A 22,895-nucleotide genomic window follows, 5' to 3' on the forward strand; every position below is an offset into this window, starting at 1 on the left:
CACTGTCCCTTCACTGACAGTGACAGTCAGAGCCCAGGGACAGAGTTCTGGCCACCCCACAGGGTGGGCCCTCCAAGGGAACCCCATCCCTCCCAACTCCAGCTGAGAACATCCCCAGCAATTGGGGACATGCACTGCTTTGGCTACCCTGATCTTCACATTTTCATAACTAATCATTCCATTTTGATCACTCACCCCTTGGTGAAACACTAGAGGTGTTTGTGGCAGACAAAGATTCTGGCTGACCATCAAGGTACAACTTACAGACATCAGTAGCACTTTAGTGACACAGTTCTTCATTCTTTTTTCTCAGTCTCATTCGAGTTGGGAACAATAATTCTGTTGTCCATGGAGCTGGTGCCTTTTTAATTCCAGAATAATGCCCCAAGGCCCTTTGCTGTTCAGCTTTTCCATGTTGTCTGTGCCTAACAAGGCTTGGGGGGGCCCTTTCCCTCCTGGCTGGAAGGGGCCGGGTCCCAGTCCCTGAGGGGCACCCAGGCTCCTGGATGGAATTCCTCTGGAAGTCCCTCAGGGTCACAGCAGCCTGCACATGGAGCCCCGTGGATCAGAGCATTTTCCAAGGGGGCCCTTGGGGCAAACAGGGAGATTTGCTCTGGCAGGATGTGTAAAACAATATCCTGTCAGATCTACTGGGTCTCACACAGAACACTTGGCTGCAGGGACACATTCCCATTGCTCCTGCCCAGGCTTCAGGACTCAGAGTTGTCTTTCCTAGGAGCTGTTCCTTCAGCTGCCTCGGGAGGGCCTTTTGGCCTCCACACCCACACTCTGGCTCCATTATTAGGGCTGCTGGATCCAAACCCTTTATCTCCACAAATGGTGGTGATTGGAGGTGGAGCTCCTTTTTTCACAATCTTTCTTAAAATTGCAATTTCAATAATTGCGCTACCCTGTCATGGGGTTGAATAATCCAAACTTGTTCACTATTGTTTAACAGAATTACTGCAATTTCTCCTTGATATTCTGCATCAATTCCTCCTGCCATGACATGAACACTTTGCAAGGCCAAGCTCCAAGCGAGCAGTGACCAAAGCAAAGTGTCCTGGAAGAATCTCAATTCCTGTTTCAGTATTGATAGCTCTCATTTGCTTTGAATTTATCCCAATTAATTCCAGTGCATGAAGGCCCAGCCCTGCAGCCTCTGGGCTGGCCCTGCCAGGGGCCATCCCAGCCAGAACAATTTCCCAGGCAGTCCAAGTCTCACTGCCCATGGCTGTATTTGCAAATTGGGTGCAGCCCTGCACAGCCAGGGGGTTTCCATTTCCCCAGTGGGCCATTGTTAAGGGCATGGAGCACATCTGGGAGATGGGTTCTCCATGGGCACAGGTTCCCATCTCCTCATTCTTTCAACTGCTCTTTTCACAACCCCTTCACCCGTTCAACCAGTCCTGCAGCTTGTGGATGGTCTGCTACATGAAAAACCCTGCAGGCTTAACCACTGTATTTTTCACAGGAACAGACAAAGCACTCTGCATCACAGTATCAGCAAACCCTGTAAAAATAGCCAATTTCATCCCGTCCTCCTTTTTTCATTGTATACAATCTCACAGAGTTGATCACTGACATTAGGGTCCTGGCCAATCCTGTTCTGTAGGGTCTTTAGTGTTACATCCCTGAGCAGCCAAAGTTACCAAATGAGTAATGTCAGCACTATTTCACATCATTATTATTTTATATGTAAATATAGATATTGATACTGACATATAGATACAGATAGATATAGACATATATATATATACATATATTGAAGTATATTATGCTGTAAATACATATATAGTTATTTCTAATATAAATATTTCACTTGCACAAATGCATTTGTGCTCAAGATTAAAACCTTCTCTTGCTCCATGTGGGAGCATTCCAGCAATAATTTTTCCTTCTGAAGGTGCTGTTTCCAATGAACTCTTTAACAAATCCATCTTTGTCTGCCCAAACCCACAAGTTCTTTTCCTTTTCCATTTGCAATTTTTGGATGCATTTGAAGACATCCAGGGGTGCAGCTTCTTTTCACCGACTGCCCCACTTCTCACACGGTGCTCCCACCTCAGCCCACTCCAGCGCCAGGGAACTCCAGGGAAGAGCTTCCCATCTGGGAATTTCTGATGGGACTGATTCCTCACATTTACACTGAACAAGTGACATTTTGTTGTCATCTGGCCAGACTGTGCCAGTTCTGTTTTACCAGTGGGCAGGGTCAGCACCAAGGACACAGACTCCAGCTGAAGGAATCAGTGTCATTTCCTGCAGCTCAGAGCAGGAAAGAATCACAAAAGGAGCAGCTCAGCAATGCACCCAATCATCCCCACCAAAGACTGCCTGCAGTGATTAACAAAGATCCAGCAGCATTTACCCCCAGCCTTTGCCATCCCCCAGATCCACACAGCAGCTGGGGGAAGCTGTCACAGCCCAGGGCTGCAGAGCCACTCCTGGGCACTGGGAATTCCTGCAGGTGCCTCCAGCCACAGGTGAGGCTCCAACCCCGCTGGGAGAGGGCCCAGCTCTGACAGTGCTGGATGAACAAACTGACAGCACTTCCAGTGAGGGAACATCTGGTTTCACGCTCCTCTTGGCTCCCTCCCAAAGCCTGGCCAGGGCCCCAGGAGGAACCAGGGGAGGTGACTTTGATCCCTCAGCCCCAAACAAGGCCAGATGTCAGATTTCATGGCCTTGTCTGGCTTCTAAACCCAGAAAGGTCAATGCATGTTTCACTGAGGAGTGCCTACATCTATCCCAGTGCTAATGACCATGCATATTTCATTAGGGAGCAGATACAAAGATAACCTTTGGGTGGAAGGTTCATCCAGAGGCACCTTTGGCTCAGGGCCTGCTGTCCAGGCCTCCCTCAGGGCTGTTGTCCAGGCCTTGGCACTTCAGGGACGTGGTTTAGTGCTGGGCTTGGCACTGCTGGGTGACCGACTGCACTGGTGAGCTCAGAGGTCTTTCCCACTCATCCAAGAAAGGATTCTGGGATTCCATGGTTATATCCACTGCATTCAGCTGGGGCTATTTTAGCAGCATGACTTTGCTCAGAAAGTTCCCTCTTGCCCAGCTCCTGTGGCCTGAGGCTTCAGCTCCTTCAGCTCCTGGTGCTGAGCTGCTCATGCTGAACGAGATGACTCGGAGAGACAAACACAGTCCATCCAATTCCTTCTGGGACACAGAGAGGGGAGGCTGTGGAAACAGGAGCATTGTTTGCAGTGGCCTCCTCTCTGCCCTTCACGCCTTTCAGCGCTCTGAACCAGCCAAGAGCTTTCTCCAAGAGTGCAATGGAGCAGCTGTTCCTGCTCCTGGGTCTGGCTCTCTCCAGTCTCTGACCTTGCCTGGTTCTGTCCCTCTTGCTGTGCCCTCTGTTCCCTTAGGGCTCGCTGGCTGCTGCCCAGGACTGTGGGACTGGCACAGATCCAGTGCTGGAGACCCTCCTTTCTGTGCCCTTGGAGCTGCCTGGGCACAGCAGCCTTTTCCATCTGGAAGCTCCCCATGGACAGGGAGTCCCCAGCTCCATTCCTTGCACAATCTCCAGGAGCCCAGGGCTGCCATCTCAAGTCCCTGCTGGCACTGGGGGCTCCCAGGTGCCTCAGGCTGCTGTGACACCGCTGCACACGGGAGGGAAGAGGGGCAGGGGCTGTGCTGAAAGTCAGCTCCATGTGCTGCTGCTGCTGCTGCTGCTGTGGGGTCATTTGTGCAGCCCTGGCCCAGAGTCAGGGATCAGATCCAGGCCCTGCTGCTGCTCCCTCAGGATCAGCCCCAGTTTGGCTGTTGCTGTCAGGGCCAGCAGAAGCCCTGGCTGGAGCAGCAGGTGCTGACAGTGCCCCAAGCCCTGGGGCTGGAGGGGTCCCTGGGCTGGGGCTGGCAGGGAGCTGCCCCTTGTTCTCCCTCTGCCCCAAGCAAAGCTGGGCTGGGCACAAGTGGGGCAGCACAGCCAGCAGGGAGCCTGCCAGTCTCTTCCAGCCCTGTCTGCTCGGAGCTTGGCCCTTGGAGCCTTGGGTGGCCAAAGGCAGCTGCTGCTGCTCCCTCTGGGTGTGCCCGTGTTCAGCAGTGCTGCTCCATCAGTCTGTGCTCAGCAACGGGGAAAAGCCTCAGCCCTGCAGGGCCAGGAGCTGCTGGGCTCTGCCTGAGCAGCTCAGCCAGCAGGAAGGGAGCTGCTCCACACGGGAACCAGGAGCAAAGGACATTCCTTTTGTAGGACATGTTTTCTATTTAAAGAGAAAAAAAAGAAAAAGAAAAAAAACTTGATAAATTGTAAAAGATAAGAATAAAATCAATGGTTAGTGAAAAAACATAACAGAATGTTAGTGAAAAAAACAAAACATAAATGCAAAGTTACATTCTTTGAATTAAGAGGTAAATGATCTTTTTAAAAAGAGAACTTAGTTATTTACATTGTAAATGGGCTGATGGCATGGATCCATCTTACTGACCTCAGCAGCCTTTTAAAAGATTTTGGGCTTAGTTTCCAACACTGGTATTTGAAATTGTGCTCAAAGCAAGAGGAAATTGTTTTGTGCCCTTCTAGCTCCAAGCAGGACTGGGAATTGAAGCCCCGTCAATCCCCAAATCCTTTAGAAGATGACCTTCCTCCTCACCCTGGTAATGAGCTGCACATTCCCTTTGAAACTGTCAGGGATTTCTTAAAGACACCAAATCCCACTTACGGCTTCTTGCTCTGGCTGGGAAGTGCAGAAGGGCAATTCTCCATCCATCAGCTCCAGACTGCACTGCCTCAGGAACACGGCCCACTCGCCAGCCTTGGCCCACTCGTGGCACTGCTAGAGGAAAAAAGTGCAATTGCACAATTCCAGCCAATAAAGAAGGAAGAACGGGACAGACAAAACACCCTGTGCAGACCCAGGGGGTTAGATGGGACTGTGGAGAGTCTGGGTCCTTGCCAATTGGATGTGTGTCCCCAGCTGCAATCTCTGGGCCTGCAGGAGAGTCTCACTCACCTGCCAAAGCAGAAAGCTCAGGCGCTGTGCTCTGAATGGGCCCGTCTGATGCAAAGCTGTCAGAGCAATGAGAGGGCAGAGCCAGCCCAGCTGGGCCCAGGGCTGAGCCCAGCAGAGCCCTGGCAGAGCCCAGAGCAGCCTCAGCACCCGCAGAGCCCGGCTGCAAGGAGAGAAAGCAGAAACTGCCCGTCAGCTGAGGGCTCCTGTCCCCTTGTGCCAAGGCCTGCGGTGCCCAGGCCATGCTGGCTGTGCCCAGAGCTGTGCCCAGAGCTGCCCATCCCTGCTGCCTTTGGAACAGAGCAGGAGGGCAGGACATGTGCCCAGCCTGCAGCCAGCCATGGCACATCCAGCCCTCAGCAGCTGCCCAGAGCAGGATGCTCCTGTGCTTGCTGCCATCTCCCAAAAGCTCTGATCCCACCCTGCCAAGCAGACAGGGACCCACCTCACGCCATCCACGGCTGGAAGAAAAGCTGCTCCCAAACCATGTCCTCAGCCTTCCCCAAGGGCACGGCCCATCCACACCACAGCTGCTCCCAAGCACTTCCCATGGAGTCTGGACCACCCAGAATGCTTCCTCTGGAAAAAGAAACAACACATTATGGAAAAGAGATTAGAGACAAAAAGAGAAAAACTCTTATCTCTGTCAAAGGCTGAGGAAGGCCCAACCCCTACATGCTAGGGAAGAACCCAGCCTTGGGGAGGGAAGCCCACACTTTCTCTCTTCCCCCCTGCACTGGCCACCAAAATCACAGGGATCCCAAAGCAAACAAGGGCAGTGGAGCAGCCCAAGCCCTTCCTTGCCTGCACAGCAAAGCAGCTGGGCACAGCTTCTGGAGTCCCACCTCTGCTCCCACCATGGGGTTTGTTTGTGCCGGGCTGACTGCCCCAGCCCCAGCCCAGGCCATGGTGGGTGCTGGGGCTGTTGGCAGGGCCAGGAGCCCACTCCCATTTTGTACCCACCCCAGCCCATCCCCCCAGCCCTGCCAAAAAGCAGCTGGGCAGCCGACTGAAGAATGAGTTGCATCTGCCCCAGCAAAGGGGGAACCAGCTTGGATGGCGGCCACCAGTGCTGGGCAGAGCAGCTCAGCTCCAGCACAAGGGCTGCGTGTTCTCATCTCATGACCCCTGGGCAGTGACACTGGCAGCACAAAAAGGTCTGGGCTCCTTTGCTTCTGATTGCCAAAGTGTGTGTGGAGCTGGAACTTACCAGGGCCCTGGATCAAAGTGTGCCTGTGGCTCTCTCCCTTCTTCTATGGCAGAGGAATATCGTGCACCCAAGGATCACAGAACAGGTCTTCTAATGTGGGTCTGTCCAAGAAGTGCACGGATAAACACCACCTGATCAGATCTTTGCACTCTGGGGAGAGAAAGCAGAAACTGCCGCTCAGCTGGAGAAGGCTCCTGTCTGCTTTGCCCCACTATTCTCATGCCCAGGCCATTCTGGATGCGCTCAGAGCTGGGCCTCAACTTTCCCATCAATTCCCTGTTCTGGAGGAGAGCAGGACATGTGCCCCCTCCTCAGCAGCTGCCCGAGCGGGATGCTCATGAGCCCGCTGCTGGCTCCCAGCACTGGTATTCCCCCCATGCCCAGAGATGTGGATTCACCTTGAGAGAGCCGTTGTGGCAGTGAGAGCTGGCCCCAGCAGATGTTCCAGCCCCTCCTGAAAGGGTGCTCCCCGCACACCATCTGGTGCAGCAGGATGCCCAGGGACCAGATCGTTGCTGCCCCGCCGTGGTACCAGCCATAGTGGTTCCATTCTGGGGGGCTGTATGATGGTGTTCCTATGGAATAGGAGTATAGATGGAGTTCAGCAGGGGGATGCTGCTGCTCCCACAGCCTGACCCCAGCATCCCTGGGCTTGCAGGGGCTGCATCAGTGGCACACAGGGTGACCACTGCCCTCTCGCCAGCACCTGGGACTTGTGCACAAACTCAGGGTTGCAAAAGAAGCCACTGGTGTTGGAAGAGGGCAGCCCTGGCTACGCCTGACCATGACATGCAAAGGGAAAACCCCTCCGTGCTGGGGAAAAAACATTCCCTTATCCTCCCTGCTTGCATTGCCCCGAAAATATTATAAAGCCAAGGCAAACAGGACGAGTGGAGCAGTCCAAGCCCTTCCTCTCGCCTGCACACCAAACTGGCAAGGGCACAGGCTCTGGCCACCCCTCCCTGCTACCCCCACCAATGGGGGTTTTTGTCGAGCTGGCTGCCCCAGCCCAGCCCTGTCCTGGGAAGAGTGGCTGGCAAAGGCTGCCAGCAGGGCTGGAAGATGGCTCCCCACCCAGCGCCCCTCCAAAGCAACTCAGCTGAAGACTCAGTCCCCTGACTGGCAGCAAAAGGGAGAATCCCCGCTGCCACAGCCAGCTTGGGCTGGGAGATGCTGGGCCATGAGATGCCAGCACCAGGAGCACACCCCTGTGGAGGCTCACCTGCAAAGTGCGTGTAGGCTGTGTCTTGCAGGTAGGTGCCACAGCCAAAGTCAATCAGTTTGGCCTGCCCGGTGGCCAGGTCAACCAGGATGTTCTCTGGTTTGATGTCGCGGTGCAGGACCCCGCAGCTGGTGCAGTGCCGCACGGCCTCCAGCACCTGGCGGAACAGCTCCCGCGCCACCTCCTCGGACAGGAACCGCCGTGCCCGAATGAAATCCCGCAGGTCCTGACACCGCTCTGGCCGCTCCAGCACCATCACAATTTTGTTGGGGAGCTCGAGCCACTCCAGCAGCTGCACCACACCGGGGAAGCCGGTGGACACCTTGTCCAGCAGCATGATCTCCAGCGGTGCGCTGGTGCCGTCGGGCTGCGGGAGGAGCACGATGCCCTCAGTGGGGGCCGATGCCGTGCCAGGCCTGGGGAAGCCCTCACCCAGCCCGGGATGCTCTATGCCCTGCGCTGGCCCCACGCCCGCTCCGCCTCGAGCCGTCCTGGCGGCTTCCACCCTGCCGGGCCTCGGCTCATCCCCGCCCGGCAGCCCTGGCTTCTGCCGCTGGCTCCGCTCACTCACCAGCTCGCCCCAGTACCGGACACGGTTTCGTGGCACCCTTTTGACGGCCACCTGCAAGCCAAGGGGAAGAGCGGGCTGAGCTCGCCGCCCGCCCTGCCCAGGCACAGCCCCATCCTCCTCCTCCTCCGCCCCCTCCTCCTGCGCCCGCCGCCGGCCCCGCCGCTCACCGGGGCGCCGTCCGAGAGCCGCGTGGCCGCGAAGACGCTGCCGAAGCCGCCGCGCCCCAGCAGCGAACCCAGCCGGTACCGCCCCTGCAGGGCCTCCTGCGCCTTCCCTGCGGGCGGGACGCGGCTGTCAGCGCTCGGCCCGGGGCCAGCTACGGCCCCCGAGCGCTCCTCACCCGCCCCGGGCCGGCCATCCCCGGGCGTTCACTCTTGGGAACGCGACACGGGAGGCTCGAGGCCGGCGGCCGCGCTGCCGAGCGGCGGAGCTCGGGCCGGGGAAGCCGCAGCGGAGGCGGCGGGAGCGGCCGCGCCGCGTGTGTCCTCCGTGGGCCCCGGGAGGAGCCGGGGCCGGGGTCGGGGTCGAGACTGGACCCTGCGTCCGGCCCGGCGTCGGGTCCGGGGCCGGGCTCGGGCCAGGCGGAGACAAAGGGCGGCGATGCCGCCCGAGCCCCAGGCACTGATGCCCGCCCAGCAGCGCCACCGCCAGTACGGCCAGAGCCGGGCGGAGGCGAGACTGCGGCGGGACGCCCGGGGACGGGGACGGGGACGGGGACGGGGACGGGGACGGGGACGGCGCAGCCCCGCCCTGGGCCGGGGGCGGGCCGGGGGCATGGCCGTGCCCGGCAAGGGGAGAGAGGGAGGCGGGGAGAGGAGAGGAACGCCGGGAAACGGGCCCCGAGAGAAGAGTGCCCGACAGCGGGAAAGGGAGAGAAAGAAAAAGAAAAAAAGAGTATAGAGGCTTCTCTGTTTTTTTGCCGCCGCTGCTACTGCCGCCGCTGTCGCTGCTGCCGCTGCCGCCGCTGCCGCCGCTGCCGCCGCTGCAACTGAAGCCCCGGGGCCGTTCGTCCCGTGTCCGTTCCCCGCTCGCCCCACGGCCGAGCCCCGCGCGCCCCGGGGACAGCCCCTTCGTCTGTCCGAACACGGGAACTTTGCAGGGTTGAGCCCAGATGCAGAGCCCTGACTCCTGCACGCTGGCAGAGCAATCCCCTCGCTTGCTGCTGTGCATTGTCCTTGCTGAGGGTCAAACACTGTCGGGGCACCTTCCCTTGGTGTAGGATTCTTACCTGACCCCAGCACTGCACTTCCATCTCCAGTGTTGCTTTCCAGTAAAAACAGGGCAAGGAAAACTGTGTGTGGCTCATGGTATTTTAGAGTGCCTAAAACTTGCTAAGTCACCAATTTTGTAGGTGAGGTGCATCTGCAATTACTGGGATGGAGAAGTAGTGCAACATGGAGAAGGGGAGCATAGAAATAAATAGAGGAAAACGTCCTGGATTGTGTCTTCTGTTTTCATGTCACTTCTGGAAAGCTGTTTCAGTTTTCCAGGAATCTTCTCCTGTCTGTTCTTTTCAAGAACCTCTTGTGGAGAACAAGGTTGAACTTCTGCAGCCACCAGCTGCCGCTTCTCTTGGCTTTCCACACTGCACTGTGTGTGCAGCACCAGATCTTGATGTTGCTGGAGCCAGAACCTGGAAATTTCCAAATTTTGTCTTTCTGTGCCAGAAAATCACTGGACTTGGGCTGTGGCAGCACCAGGAAGTTTTCAGATCTGGGCACTGGCGCTGCCAGCAAACACCAGATCTGGGTCGTGTTGTTGCCAGTGGCAGAAATCTGCTGGATTTGGGCTCTGCTGGCATTGGGAAATTTCCAAATCGGGGTACTGGTGCAGCAAACACAAGATGTGGGAGGTCCCAGAGCCAGGAGCAGGAAGTTGCCGGGTTTTGGATTTCTGTACCAGCAAATTGCTGGACACTGTTGGTGCTGGAACAGGGAAATTTCCAGATCTGGGCACTGGTGGTGCCAGCAAACACCAGTCCAGACCCTTGACCAGTGGTTGCCCTGAGAACCGGCTCTGGCCCTTTACAGAGAGAGACTGCTTTCGTCTGGGTGTCTGGAAACAGAACTTTAATGAAGGCAAACACAACAAACAGGACAGCGTGCACAGTTCAGAGAGCGAAGCAGAAAAAAGCCTGGGTCCAAGGTCTAGCAGGGATATTTATACATTTATTTATGGGGAGGGGTTAAGGTGGGATCTGAGGGAAGGATCCAAGAGGAAGGAACGATTAAGAATATTATAATTTTTGCAGTAAAAAGTAACCAATGGTAGCAAAGAGAACTCAGAACTTTCTAGTAACAGTCTGCATAACTGTACAAGAGGAATATGGGCAGGAGCTCCTGCTCAGCCTAACTAAACAGGGTTTTCCCACAGCCTTAAGCTGAGGCCTCCTTCTTCTTTTAAACCAGCCCAAACACACACCAGTGTGCCAGGTTTTTGCTTTCTTTGCCAGAAAATTGCTGCATTTGGGTTGTGCTGGCACTGGGAAATTGCCAGATCTGGGCACTGGCAGTGCCAACGCACACCAGATCTGGGCGGGAATTGTGCCCCCACTGGGAAATTGCCAAATGTTCCCTTTCTGTGCCAGCAAACTGCTGGAATTACACTGGACAGGCATCTGAAATATTCCTGATTGGGACACTAGCAGTGTCAGCAAACATGAGATCGGGTTGGTGTGGGTACCAGGTATTTGCTTGGTTTTGGCTTTCTGTGCCAGCAAATTGCTGCACTTGGGCTGTGCTGGCACCCAGAAATCTCTGGATCTGGGCACTGGCAGTGCTGGGAAACCCCAGATCTGGGCAGTGGCAGTCCTGGCACCGGGAAATTGCTGTGTTTTATCTTTCTTTTCCAAAAACTTGCTGCACTTGGGCTGTGCTGGAACCAGGAAATGTCCGGATCTGGGCACAGGCAGTGGCAGCCAACACCAGATGTGGGCGGTGCTGGTGGCTGCACCAGGAAGCTGCCAGGTTTTGGCTTTCTTTGCCAGAAAATTGCTGCATTTGGGTTGTTCCAGCACTGGGAAATTGCCAGATCTGGGTACTGGCAGTGCCAACTAACAGCAGATCAGGGCAGTGCCAGTGCCGACACCAGAAAATTGCCGGGTTTTGGCTTTCTGTGCCAGCAACCTGCTGGACTTGGGCTGTGCTGCCACTGGGAAACTGCTGGATCTGAGCACTGGCGGTGCCAGCAAACACCAGATCTGGGTGGGGCCAGACCCAGTAATGCTGGACATGAATTTGTAGAGAATTTTTAAGGTTTGACAGAAGGTTTATATAGTATGTCTACAAGGAGGTTTACAAGAAGGTTTATATAGTATGTACAAGTACCAGGAATTCTCATTCCTGTGCCAGCACATTGCTGCAATTGGGCTGTGCCAGAATAGGGAAATATCCAGATCTGGGAACTGGCAGTGCCAGCAAACAGCACATTTCAGGAAGGACTGGATCTGGACCCCTTCCTCTTTTCCTTCCTTCCTTCCTCCCTTCCTCCCTCCTGCTCTACAGGCTGGGGACAGAGTGGCTGGACAGCAGGCAGGCAGAGAGAGACCTGCAGGGACTGATGGACAGCAGGCTGGACATGAGGCAGCAGTGTGTCCAGGTGGCCAAGAAGGCCAAGGCTCCTGGCCTGGATCAGGAATGGTGTGGCCAGCAGGAGCAGGGCAGTGATTCTTCCCCTGTGCTCAGCACTGCTTGGGCAGCACCTCGAGTGTTGTGTCCAGTTCTGGACCCCCAATTTAGGAAGGACATGGAGAGGCTGGAGCGTGTCCAGAGAAGGGCAACAAGGCTGGGGAGGGGTCTGGAGCACAAGTCCTGTGAGGAGTGGCTGAGGGAGCTGGGGTTGTTTATCCTGGAGAAGCGGAGGCTCAGAGGAGACAAGGTGGTGTCAGGGCACAGCTTAGGCCTGATGATCTCCATGGCCTTTTCCACCCTTGCTGATTCTGGGATTCTCTGAAACCACCCTTGGAGCAGTTGCAGGATGAGCCCTGGGCCTCCTCTTCAGAAGCTCCAGCAGCCCAGGTCCCTCAGCTTCTCCTGCCAGGCCCAAAGCCCATCCTGTCAGTCCTGCAGAGCCTCTGCAGCTCCTCCTCATTGCCCAGAACAGGGAGCCCCAGAGCCAGACACAGCAGCCCAGATGTGCCCCCCTGGCCTGTGGTGCCTCTGGCAAGGGAGCAGCAGGAGGCACTGCAGGAGCCTGCAGACAATTCCTGCAGCACTTGTGGGATGATCCTGCTCCCCAAGGGACGTTCCCATGGTGCCAAGTCAGGAACTGTAATGGGGAGTGGGGCCAGAGAGGGAAGGGCAAACAGGGATGGGCTGTTTGCAGGAGAGGGAACAGCGGTGGGCAATGAGAAGAAATTTGTAGCAGGAAGAGTAAGGAAAGCAAAGGTGAAGCCAAGGAAATGTTCAGGGCAGTTTGGGGGTGGCTGCCAGGCAGCCCTGGCTCTGAGCAACAGCGTCTGCAGTGGGACAGGAAACTCCCAGCTGATGGGAACAAACTTTCTGGCTGAGTGCAGAAGCCAGGACAAAGCTGAGTCATTTCCCTGGTGTCCCCCAGCCCTTGCTGGCCCCAGGGGCTGATGGCATTTGTGCTCCCTCAGGTTCATGTCCCCACACCAACAGCATGGGGGTGCTCCCCCTGCTCTGTGCAATGCAAACAGGGGCTCCTGAGCCAGTGCTGCCGTGTCTGTGCCTGCAAGGATGGGGCACCTGTGTGAGCTGGGGGAGAGGCCAGGGCTGCAGATGGGGGATGTTGTTGGCAGCTCCATGAGGACGCTCTGGGACGCTGCCCTGGGCTGTCCAATGCACTGGGGATGGATCAGCCCCTGCTCTGCTGCTCCTTCCCATCTCCCCCAGGGCCCTTGCAGAGCACCAGCCATGCTGTTTGCCCCCAGCCTGCCCACGGCCACCCTGGGGCTGCTCATGGGGGTTTTCTGTGCTCAGCATTGGCCTGGCTGTGTTCTTGAGAGAGCCTGGGCAAGGAGCCTGGAGCCCCCAGGGCCTGGCCTGAGGTGTCAGCGCTGCCCCAGCAGTGCCCATGGCCTGTCCCTGCTGCAGCCCTGGCACTGCCACCCCCAGGGCTGTGCCCGGCCCCGAGAGCACTCAGGCCCTACAGCAACACCAGGGCCACCAGGGCAGCGGGGCAGGGCCACGGGAGCAGCACTGGCAACACCAAGTGCTGCTGCTGCTGGGCACAGCTGCTGGGCCAGCACTGATCTGCCCCCAGCTCTGCACACAGACATTGCTACTGCAGCTCCAGAGAAGGGAACAAAAGGGCATCTCTGCAGAAAACTTTGCTGGGAGATCCTTTAGTTCCATTAAAGCCACCAAGAGCACAGCCCCTCATTGACACAGTCTGTGGCCACAGGGAAGGTGGAGTAACACAAAATGAGAAATGGCACAAAGAGTAACATTTTTTTTTGGACCATATGAATAGCTAAACCAAAGAAAAAATACCACCACAACCTAATTACAAGAAGCTTGAAAGATTACTTTTATTACAAGTGATTTGCAGAAATTGGCCAGCAGTTTAATGTTTCTGAAACCATCCAGTCATCATTTTCCACAGTGAAGCCTTGAGCTCCTGGTTCCTCAGGCTGTACATGAGGGGGTTCAGGGCTGGAGGCACCACTGAGTACAGAACTGACAGGGCCAGATCCAGGGATGGAGAGGACATGGAGGAGGGCTTCAGGTAGGTAAATGTGCCAGTGCTGAGGAACAGAGAGACCACGGCCAGGTGAGGGAGGCAGGTGGAAAAGGCTTTGTGCTGTCCCTGCTCAGAGGGGATCCTCAGCACAGCCCTGAAGATCTGCACATAGGAGAAAACAATGAACGCAAAACAGCCAAGTCCTAAACAGGCACTGACTGCAATGAGTCCAAGTTCCCTGAGGCTGGATTGGGAGCAGGAGAGCTTGAGGATCTGGGGGACTTCACCGAAGAACTGGCCCAGGGCATTGCCATGGCACAGGGGCAGGGAAAATGTATTGGCTGTGTGCAGCAGTGAATAGAGAAAGGCACTAGCCCAGGCAGCTGCTGCCATGTTGGCACAAGCTCTGCTGCCCAGGAGGGTCCCGTGGTGCAGGGGTTTGCAGATGGACACGTAGCGGTCGTAGCACATGATGGTCAGGAGGGAAAACTCTGCTGAGATGAAGAACATAAAGAAAAAGAGCTGTGCAGCACATCCTGTGTAGGAGATGGTCCTGGTGTCCCAGAGGGAATTGTGCATGGCTTTGGGGACAGTGGTGCAGATGGAGCCCAGGTCAGTGAGGGCCAGGTTGAGCAGGAAGAAGAACATGGGCGTGTGCAGGTGGTGGCCGCGGGCTACGGCGCTGATGATGAGGCCGTTGCCCAGGAGGGCAGCCAGGGAGATGCCCAGCAAGAGGCAGAAGTGCAGGAGCTGCAGCTGCCGCGTGTCTGCCAAGGCCAGCAGGAGGAAGTGCCTGATGGAGCTGCTGTTGGACATTTGCTGTGGCTGCACTTGGGGTCCTGATCATGGAGAAAGGACAGTGACAAGTCAGGAGAGGCTGCTTTGAGCCAAACCTGGGCCATTCCCTGCAGACTGTCCTGCTGGGACTCACCCATCCTTGTTCCTGCTCTGGGAAAACCTTCACCCAGGTCCCTGCCTGAGCTCCAGTTGTTCTGGCTGAGTGTGCCAGGAGCAGCCAGGTATGTGTGTGGGGGCTCTTGAGGAGCCATCCCTGCCCCACTGCCCTGGGTTTGTGGCCATGTGGAAAAGGGACAAGGCTGGTATTCAGGATTTGTCAGGGGAATCACTCCTAATGCAGACAGGCTTGGTGGCATCTGCACTCCCATTTCTAAAGGGAGGAGTTGGTTTTAGGAATTGTTTTCCTACCAATATATCTTTCCTGGGGCTTTTTGAGGTCAGAAATCCCCAGCATTTCTGCTGTACTCCAAGTTTGCCACTGAGAGATGTGAGAGCCAAAGAATTCCCTGTGGCTCAGGGAAGGTGAGGGGCTGGATGGGCTTGTTCCCAGCTGCCCTGGCTTTGCACCTTTGCCTGCAGTCAGAGCACAATCACACTCTGCGGTCATCCTGGGATAAACCAGACCCTGCCCAGAGCAGAGGGATCCCTGAATATCTCACTCTCTCTCAAGGTCTCTGGGCAAGATCTCAGCACCCCCTTGTGCCAAGGACACTCATGGCTCCCTTGGCAAACCCAGCAGCATTTCCTCAGCTGTGGCATCTCTCCCCTTCCCTGTGGGACATTCAGGGAAGTCCCAGAGGCTCTGGCACAGATTTGCACCCAGGAGGGCAGCTCAGAGCATGGAAGGGAACAGCAAGGAGATCCCTGGCTGTGCCCATGATGGGATCTCAGGGAGTGGGCTCAGCTCATTCCCCTTTCCCTTGGACTGCTTTGCCCTCAGCCCCACAGGTGCCAGGGAAGCTTGGACACCCCATTCCCATGGATCCCCCTGCCTGGCAGGAATGCCAGGGGCAGTGCCTGACCCAGCTGCTGCAAATTCCAGAGCCTCCCTGAGAGCAGCAGATAACAGTGACAATATCAGGGCAGTGCAGAAACAAGAGAAGATGTTGTGGTGCTGTGCCTGAGAGGGCAGGGCAGAGACAGCCGGGCACTCAGGACAGTGTTCCTGTGCCCAGCTGTGCCCGGCACCTCCCACACACCAACAGTGCCCTCCTGCCCCCAGCACTGCTCTCCTCAGCCCCCTCTCCCTCCCTGAGCATCTCCCTGGGCCTGGACATTCCCTCCTGAGAGGAGCCTTGTCCCTGCCAGCGCTCACAGAGCCCATCCCACCCTGTGTGCCCTGGCCCTAGAGAAACCTGCCTGTGTGCAGGGCCCTGGCTGGGGCAGGCTCTGTGTGCAGGTGGGCAAGGGCAGCTCAGGAGAGCCCTGCTGGGCCCTGCAGAGGTGATGCTGCTGCTGTCCAGGGCTGAGGAGTGGCTGAGGGACCTTTGGGAGGCTCCCAGCAGAGAGACTGACCACCCAAAGTTACAGTTCTGGAGTCTCTGTAAATGTTCAAACATTCCTTGGATGATCATCTCTGTCCCTTTTAACTCAGAATGTTCTGTGATTCTGGGATTACAATTCCTGTTCTTCTTCTCTCATCCCCTTGTGGTCTATAATCAAAAGAGAAAAAACCCCTTGCAACCGTGTTAGAACAATAAAGTAAAAACCAGACATTTATTGGAAGCTTCCAGGTGTCCCAGTGGGGATGGGGCACACCTGGGGCCTGGTTTTACCAATTTATTAGGGTTGATAAATCAGGATATTTAACAGGAACATCCAATAGGAGATTCAGTTGCCCCAGTTACACACCCCTGGCTCAACTCATTGGAGTAGGTCCAAGGGCTTCTTTGCCTCTACTTTTTGTTGTGACTGCTCACATTCTGGTCAAAAAACAAAATTTTCTTGTAGGCTCTCTTCCTAATAATAAGGCTATTTGATAATAACACAGATAATAAGACAGTATTTCAGGAATGTATTTAGACAGTCAGCCCGTTGTTCTAAAATCTAAGAGAAAGGTTAGGAAATGTACCAGAGTTAATTAAGGATTCTAGTTATAGAAGTATATAATAGCAGCTTAATAAGAGTAAAAAAAAAAGAGTTTAATAGAAAAAAATAATGATTATAGATTTACGACTATATAATTGTATTTTACAGAGGCATGAATATATGAAAAATATAGAAAAAGCAAAAATGTTTTGGCACCACCCCAACATTCCCATCCTTCTCCAAGAAGGAAATTGAAAACACTCTCAGGAAACCTCCTGATCCTTACAGCAATCCCAGTTTACCTTCTTTGAGAAGTGCCCTCCAGAGCTGTGCCCAGGCTGGTCTGGAGCTGGGAGCAGCCCTGTCCCACCCAGCCCCTCTCAGCAGCAGCACCTGCCCTGCTCAGGGTGGCTCCTTCCCCCCAGAGCTTCTCCCCAGAGCTGGGAGCAGCTCCCGGGCCGGCTGAGAGCTGTCCCTGGCAGGCAGCAGAGTCCCTGCCCCAGCACAGCGCCCTGGGCTGCAGGACCCTGCTCTGCAGGACAGCCCTGGGCACCCCTGGCTGCTCTGCACAAGAGAGAATCAGAGAATGTACTCACAGAGTCTGCAGGCATTGGGATGTTCCAGCTTTAGGAGATGGCTCCAGGAGCTGCAGCTGCATTGTCCTGCAGCCAGAGGTTCCTGTGCCAAGGGCTGGCAGTGATTGTGCCCCAGGCACTTCTCAGCACCTTCCCAGCCCTGACTGATTGAAGCTCTCTGTGCCTCTGTGCTGTGCCCGGGGTGGCTGCAGGCAGTGCCCCAGCTCTGCTGGGCTGGGAGAAAAGCTGCTCATCAAGAGAAATGTGCTTTTGAAGCTCTTCTTGGTTACCAGGAGCTGCCTCTGTGCCAGGAGCCCAGCCCAGCTCAGCAGCACAGACACAGCACAAGGACTTTATGACCCTCTGGGGCTTTATGCTGAGGACCTGAACATCAGTCCTTTAGAGGGAGCTGAAGAAACCTCTCCAGAACTCCAAGTCAGAATCCAACTCCAAAGTTTCTTTCACTTTTAATGGGTCCCACTGAGGGACACAACAGAGAAAGTGTCCCCAGGCCCCAGGCAGAGCAGAGAACTGGAGGCACTGATGACAGCTGGGGACAAAGAGAAGCCAATCTTGGTGCCCTGGGGTAGAGCAGGGTCTGTGCCACCAAGGGCTGGGAGGAGACACCTTGTCCTGAGGCACTGGGGCCTCCTGGCACAGCCCCAGCCAGGCTGGGCACTGTCAGCCCCTTGTCCTGCCCTCAGCATCCCCCCCTAGCCCCACATCCCAGTAGCCTCAGGGATCTGCTGGAAGGAATCCCTGGGGAGCCTTGCTCAGCAATGGCCCTGGGGGCTCCTGAATGCTCCCAGGCACTGCAGGGTTTTCAAAGGACTTTGGGTTTGGCTTTTGCCTGGGAGTCTCTGAGAGGTGTGAGCAATCATGGCCTCCAATTACCTGCTGTAATTAGTCCCTGGAGAGGCTTTGTCTGTAACAACACTCAGTGGGGCTCATTAATGCTTCAAGGTACTTCAGTTCTTTTAAGGTACTTGGTGTTTCCCTTTGGATACAGACTCTGGGAGAGGTTTGTGCAATCATGGCCCCAATTATCTGCTTTAAGGAGTCCCTTGAGAGCTTTGTACTGACACTCAGTGGGGCTCATTAATACTTTGAGACACTCAAGGTGTTTAAGGTACTTTGGAATTTCCTTCCCACACTGAATCTCTGAGAAGTTTTTGTGTCATCCTGGCCTCCAATTTTCTCCTCTAAGGAGTCCATGAGGAGCCACTTTTGGGATGGACCTCAGTGGGACCCATTCATGCCTTGAGATGCTTTGGGGTTTTCTTCTGCCTTTGGCTCCTGGAAAGGTTTGTGCAATCTCCTCTCAGGCCCTGAGGTTGCAGGGCTCAGCTCCAAATGCACAGTGAAGCTCATTAGGATCAAGCAAGTCCTGACAAACCATGGCTCTGCCTTGATTTCCCTCTGGTCTAGTTCATGTCAGCAGGAAGTTTTCCTTTTACAGTTATGGATTCCTATTTCAATGAGCTTCTAAGAAATATTTAATTCTATTTTAAAGAATGTATTTTATTACTGTTCTCTTTAGGGAAGAGGTGATTGCAGCACTCTGTGTTTGATATTGATGTTGGACCCCTCCCAAGGAGGTCGGGCCAGGTCAGAGAAGTTGTACCTTGAGAGCTGACTCAGCGTGGACAACCTTCCCTCACATTCCCCAACTTCATGTGAGAAACCATTATCACTTTCAAAAATTTAAATTATTAAGATCTTATCAAAACACAACAGAAGACTGAATAAAGAGAAGGACACAGCACTGGGAGCAAAGCATTCAGTCACCGTGTCCTTATTTACTAAATGGATGTTCTGTCTTTTATACTTCCAGCCCCTCCCAAAGCTTTGTCAATCGACTCCTGTCCAGTGGTGCAGATCACTTTATTACACCTTGATTGGAGGTCAGGTGCTGCCATAGTAACAAGCTGACCCTCCCAAATGCCCCAACTACTGAGGCCATCCCATGATAACAAGGCAAGGGGGAGGGGAAAGATAATTATACATCCACAAAACTTCTCTTAACATATATTTAATATTCACCCCTTGATTGTGAGAGTCAACCCATAGCATTACTCATCTATAACAAACCCCCCTTTTCTTTTTCTATTAGTCATTTGGCTCAAACAGTTAAGTAAAAAATTTCCTCTCTCTCTTGAATGAGTCATACCAGCATCTGTTGATGTGGGCAAGGACAGCGGGAAGAGGAGAAAAAGTCTCAGGTTTTCCTTGGACACACTTATTTGGAATGGACAAAAGGGCATCACAGAGGTCCAGTATGGCTTTGACTCCCATCTACCATGCCTATGTGGTTGCTACCCATAGTCAGTGTATCTTAGGGGTGAGTACAGAGGCCAGCTCGGCCCTGCCCTCCAGTCCCTGTTGAATTAAAAGACAACTGAGGAGAGGAATGACAGAGGTCTGGTCTGGCCTTTTGTCCCTACCTTACCATGCCTACGGGGTTGCTGCCCACAGCAGGGCTATGGAGCCTTCTTGGTAGTGAGCAAAGCGGCCAACCCGGTCTTGCTCTCCTCCCTTTATCTTATTTTCTTGATGAAGCTGTCCCATTACCTTTTACAGTCCCTTGTGTACTTCTCCTCAACAGATGCTGGTAATTCTCACCCATTAAAACAGGAAGACAGTTCTCGAGTTGGTTGGTGGAAGCTTGACTCTACTTTTTGGGCATCTTGGTGTTTTTCTGGTTTTCTTTCAGTCTCTGCTTGAGAGTCAATCTCATTTCCCCTTTTTCTATATCCACAAGCAGATAGAAGGGTTTGTCTAAGGCAGGAAGACTCAGTGCCGGTACACTGACTAATTTTTGCTTTAAAGCTTCAAACTTTTGTTCATCATCTTTTTCCCACCTAATCTCTTCTTCAACCAACTTTTCATACAAGATCTGGATGGCCTGCATGTATCCTTCAATCCATAGCCTACAATATCCCCACAAGCCTAAAACCTGCTGACTTCCCTCTTAGTTTTTGGCCCTGGGAGTGAGACTATCCCCATAATTCTCTCAGGGTCAGCTGCCAGCTCCCTTGACAAATCACATGTCCTAGGTACTTTACTTCCATTTTTACAAATTGTAGAATCCATTTTGAGATCCAAAAACTTAGTTCCCCAGAAAATTTAACAACACTATGGTGGATTCCCAAACTTCTTTTTCTTCCAGTCCTGAGAGAAGCAAATAATTTACATATTGGATGAGCTTTATCCCAGGTTTAATGGAGAAGTGTTTTTAGTACTTCTCCTCCTAGGGTTTGACCAAACAGGTTTGGGGATTTGGAAAACCCTTGGGGAAACCCAGTCCACTGAAGCTGTTGCTTCCCCCAGAATCAGGGTTCTCCCATTCAAAGGCAAATATAACCCACTTTCCTCTGCCAGAGAGCACACCCAAAAAGCATCTTTTAGGTCTATCACACTGGACCACTGGGATGTTACTCAGTAGTCTATAGGGATTGGGAACTACTGGGTACCGATTCACTGTTCTTTTGTTCACTTCTCTCAACTCTTGGACAAGCCTGTAAGTCCCTTCTGACTTCTTTCCTGGTAATATGGGTGTATTATGGGGGGACATACATGGCTTTAAGGGCCTGTCCTCAAGTAGGTCCTGGATCACCGGCCGTAGTCCTTGTCTCCCCTCCAGGGAGAGTGGATGTTGCCATACCCAAACTGGATGGTTTTCATTAACTATTTTTATTACTATAGGTTTGATGTTTAATTTACGTCCATTTTTTAGTTTTGCCCACATCATCTCATGAATTTTCTCCTCATTTCCTTCCCTTAACTGGAGAAGCTTAACTACCATCTTCCCTTTCTCTGGGAGCACTCCATCCTAATAAATTTCACCCTGCATTTGGAACTAACAGAACATCCCCAATTCCTATTTTATTTGTTCCTTCAAACTTTATTGGCATTATAACTGAGGCTTTGAACCTTTTCCCTTGTCTTGGTTGGAAAAGACAGGTGTCTGCTAATGAAGGCAGGAGCCGCCCCTGAAATGGAAAATGTAAATCCCCTCCCTCCGAATTGTTATAATTTTGAAATTGAGGGGGCTCTCAGGCACAGATATGGGAGCAGGAATAAGGGAAGAAAATAAAAATTAGGGAAGAAAATAAAAGAAACGATGCAGTAATACAAAACAGCACTGACAGAGTCAGAATATGACCTGACACCCTGTGGGTCAGGGTGTTGGTAGCAGTGCAATTGAAATGGTGGCTGCAGTCCTCCTGCAGTCTTCCTGCAGACAGGTGTGGTTCTGTTGGAGCAGTGATCCTGTAGAAGGGTGTAGTCTTCCTCTGAAGGTCCAGTGGTGGTATAGATGGGCCTGGTCTTCCTCTGGGAATCCAGTGGAAAAGGCTGCTCCTCCTCTGGGAATCCAGTGGAAAGTCTATTCGGTTGTCCCAAAATCTCAGATTCTATCCAGGTAGGAATGCTTGGCCCCTCCCTCTGGGCGGAGCATCTCACAATGGGATGATGTAACTGTTATCAGTCATGCAGTGACATTCATTAGCCCATTAACACCAGATGCCTCCCAGAGGGAGGACTGGTGTGGAAGAGATAAAGAAAAACTGCCCAATTCACAGAAGATAACTGCCACACCTCTAACAGATGGCAAATAGAACACACACATTGCCTTGCAATCTAGGACATTATCCATCCCTTATTCTATTTCCATCTGCATCACAATAAACCTTACACACTGTGCTCATTTAAGACTAGGTTTCCCTGTGGTACACAGCGGCTTTCTCCATCTTTCTGCATTACCCACCAAGTGTAACCAGGTCCTCGAGCAAAAACAATTCCACAGATGGGTTTGTCTTTGCCTGAGGTGGGATTAATCCAGTCTTTCCTAAAATACCTTTCATGTGTACAACAGGGACTTTATCTCCATCCACTGTGTGCAAGGGTTCAGACTGGGCAGGACCAGCTCGATTGATGGACCCTCAGGTGTTGACCATCCAGGCGACTTTTGCTAAGTTCATTTCCCGAGTTCTAAAAGTTCCCCCCCCAGGTGCCTTCAGGGTAGTCCTAAGCAGTCCATTGCACCGTTCAACTTTCCCGGCAGCTGGTGCATGATAGGGGATATGATATATCCATTTAATACCATGTTTTTTGGCCCAGGGGTTGATAAGGCTGTTGTTGAAATGGGTCCCATTGTGTGACTCAGTTTTCTCAGGGGTTCCATGTCTCCACAGGACTTGCTTTTCAAGGCCCCGGATCGTGTTACAGGCAGTGGCATGAGGCACAGGGCAGGTTTCCAACCACCCAGTGGTGGCTTCCACCATGGTCAGCACGTAGCACTTGCCTTGGCGTGTCTGGGGCAGTGGGATGTAGTCAATCTGCCAGGCCTCCCCATACTTGTACTTGGACCACTGCCCACCATACCACAGGGGCTTCACCCGCTGGGCCTGTTTGATGTCAGCACACGTCTCACAGTCATGAATAACCTGAGAAATACTGTCCATGGTTAGATCCACCCCTCAGTCTCGTGCCTTCGTGGCATCTCTACCCTGATGACCTGAGGCATCGTGGGCCCATCGAGCTAGGAACAGCTCCCCCTTGTGTTGCCAATCTTGGTCTATCTTGGACACCTCTTTTTTTGCTGCCTGATTTACCTGTTCATTGTTTCAATGTTGCTCATTAGCCTGACTCTTGGGGACATGGGCATCTACATGGCGGACTTTCACAGGTAGCTTCTCCAACGGAGTTGCAATGTCTTTCCACTCATCAGCAGCCCAGATTGGTTTTCCCCTACGCTGCCAGTTGGCCTTTTTCACCTTTCCAGCCATCCCCACAGAGCATTGGCTACCATCCACAAGTCAGTATAAAGGTAGAGCTTTAGCCACTTCTCTCTCTTAGCAATGCCCAGGGCGAGCTGAAAAGTCTT

The 22,895-nt window shown here is 53.6% G+C and overlaps 2 protein-coding genes and 1 pseudogene across 2 annotated transcripts in view; 1 reads left to right on the top strand and 2 right to left on the bottom strand.

Moving 5' to 3' along the window:
• LOC132334720 (zinc finger protein 883-like) overlaps positions 1–22,895 on the top strand; it is a 156,559-nt gene that overhangs the window by 62,814 nt on the left and 70,850 nt on the right. The gene's annotated exons all lie outside the window — the stretch shown is intronic.
• On the bottom strand, positions 6,215–9,134 carry LOC132334516 (serine/threonine-protein kinase pim-1-like; annotated as a pseudogene).
• LOC132334765 (olfactory receptor 14I1-like) lies at positions 13,431–14,423 on the bottom strand. The gene has a single exon (XM_059860879.1). It carries the CDS (start codon positions 14,421–14,423, stop codon positions 13,491–13,493), a length of 933 nt encoding a protein of 310 aa, XP_059716862.1. The 3' UTR covers positions 13,431–13,490.

The sequence above is a fragment of the Haemorhous mexicanus genome, chromosome 16, assembly GCF_027477595.1.
Source record: "Haemorhous mexicanus isolate bHaeMex1 chromosome 16, bHaeMex1.pri, whole genome shotgun sequence".
Classification (NCBI taxonomy): domain Eukaryota; kingdom Metazoa; phylum Chordata; class Aves; order Passeriformes; family Fringillidae; genus Haemorhous; species Haemorhous mexicanus.

What these genes read in the sequence shown, in the direction of transcription:
- LOC132334765 (XM_059860879.1), bottom strand. Translation starts at nt 14,423, where the DNA reads ATGTCCAACAGCAGCTCCATCAGGCACTTCCTCCTGCTGGCCTTGGCA.